At 44.7% G+C, this 2342-nt stretch overlaps 1 protein-coding gene across 1 annotated transcript; it reads left to right on the top strand.

Annotated features, from left to right (window-relative positions):
* Positions 1-614: 614 nt before the first annotated feature.
* Positions 615-1415, top strand: lrrc3 (leucine rich repeat containing 3; the record flags this gene model as incomplete). Its single annotated transcript, XM_079231176.1, has 1 exon — positions 615-1415. One exon carries the CDS (start codon positions 615-617, stop codon positions 1413-1415), a length of 801 nt encoding a protein of 266 aa, XP_079087302.1.
* Between the last annotated feature and the right edge of the window lie 927 nt (positions 1416-2342).

Here is a 2342-nt window from a genome sequence, read left to right as displayed (position 1 = left end):
GGAGTGTGCCTCCTGGTTTATGAGATTTGCAGCAGTGGAATGGATTTTTCACAATAATCACATTATACATTTTGTAAACATCGTGGGAATAGCATTTACTCGGCTCAATTTGGGAAGAGAAAAGACATTTGCCAGCTCACTTAGAAACTGACTGATCTCAGCAGGAGTCAGTGTCTGGGGGATTCGTCATGTACACCGACAGCAGCTATTGCCATCTTCTGCTGCACTGAAGAACTGTACTTTTTTTTCTGTACAGGAATAACTCTATTCTCTTTGTTTCTTTCAGTGCACAACACCGAGAGTGCCCCGCTCCGAACTCTCTGAGGCTTTCAACGTCGCCACAATAAACCTCAGATTACGGTTCCTTGCTGGAATATGCTCAGTGAGCAGCTCGCTTTTTGGATGAGCTCTTCTGAAACCAATTTCAAAAGATTATGTAAGACTCCATCGAATCAATTTTGAAGAAGTATCTCAAATCAAGCCCGAGAATAAACTGATCAGTGTTGAGATTTTGAAAGCTAATGAAGCCGCAATCATCACCATTTAATGCTGCGAAAAAGGTCGAACTATGATTGCTTTTGCCTGACAGGACTTGTGGGAGGTCGCTGCTAAATATGCAGGACTTAGGGGGTCCTGATATGCCCTGGAAATTCCCCATCATTGATAGCTTTGGCCTCTTATGGGGCTTGCTCTTTGGATTATTCATTGCAAGTGCACCAGGGATGGCTTGTCCCAAGAGTTGTCACTGTATAGAGAAGAGTGGCATGACTGTGGTCCAATGTATGTCTCAGAACTTGGAAAGCATCCCACCAGATCTTCCACGAGACACCGTTGTCCTACTTTTGGCATCCAACCACATCACCCACATCCCCAACCACGCCTTCAAAGAGCTGCACTACCTTCAGGAGCTGGACCTGTCCAACAATGACATCGAAACTGTGGACCTCGGAGCCTTTCAGGGTGTTTCTGACAGCCTCCTCGTCTTGGACCTGTCAAACAATCGCATCCAAAGTGTCCCCAAGGAGGCATTTGCGCGCCTGCGAGCAAAAATCAGCCTCTCCAACAACCCGTGGCACTGCGAGTGCACGCTGCAGGAGGTCCTGAGGGAGCTGCGGCTGGACCCCGAGACGGTGAACGAGGTGATCTGCTACACGGCGGTGCAAGAGGAATACGCAGGCAAACCGGTAATCCAGGTGCTGGACTCAGGGATCAACTTCTGCAACTTTCACCACAAGACCACCGACGTAGCCATGTTCGTCACCATGTTCGGATGGTTCACCATGGTGATCGCGTACGTCATCTACTATGTGAGACACAATCAGGAGGACGCCAGGAGGCACCTGGAGTACCTCAAGTCACTGCCGAGCAGCTCGCAGATCAGCAAGGACTTTGACACCATCAGCACTGTTCTCTAGCACGGCCGTGTGCATGCTCACATGTCTGTAAATATGTGAGTAAATGTATGGTTATGTACTAAATGACTAAAAAGCTGTTGCCACACCAGTGTTTAAGCACATTATTCTGAGGTCTTTTGGTGACTAAAATGGGTCATTTCTTATATTTTCGGGCCCCATAAATACATATATGTACTTTCTTTATTTAAAAAAACATATACGTTTTAAGAGTAAATCTGGCTCTAGAACCGGACAGAGCACAGCGATAGCACAAAATACTCATAATTCCATGATAGATGATAGATCTAGACTGGAGAGATAAATGATCCCACTCTGGTGTCGATCCACTGTGTGATTGAGTTTGGACTGTGATGAATGAGGAGCACGACTGTGTCTCCAAGTTATTTTGTATCCATTGATTTATGTTCTTCCGGTCAAGGTAAAGGCCTTTTTGCGAGACTTTGGCTAACATATGAAATAGGGAAAGCTGTTAAAATTCAGTGTGCATAAAGCATTTATAACAGTAAACCTTACACAGGAAACTACTGACCGAGGAGATAAGGGTTACTCTGTGCAAGCACTGCATTGTGTCATGTTCAAGACACACATATTTTCAAACTAGGAGAAGTTGCCATACTTTAGCAGCGCTGGTGTGTTTTTGGTACAGGGCTACTTCATTACCAGGTGATATTCCTGCATTTAAGGCTGGAGGTGCAATGTCTTTTAAACAGGGTAACAGACTGCATATTGTAATATGTGATAATGTAGAGGTATAACAAGGTGCCCACGGCAAAGTAAAGTTATTTATTGACAGTTGTTTTATTGCGTTTTAGTCTCCACCAAAAGGAAAGAGAAAAACACCTACATGATAACAGCCTCTTGCTGCTGCTGGTACATGGCTTGATCAGAGCAGTGAGACTGAATAACCTTTAAAAGCATCTAAAAAAA

Source organism: Taurulus bubalis (genome assembly GCF_910589615.1).
Source record: "Taurulus bubalis genome assembly, chromosome: 15".
Taxonomy (NCBI): domain Eukaryota; kingdom Metazoa; phylum Chordata; class Actinopteri; order Perciformes; family Cottidae; genus Taurulus; species Taurulus bubalis.
The sequence above is the reverse complement of the archived record's forward strand: the minus strand, read 5'-3'. Positions and strand labels throughout refer to the sequence as shown.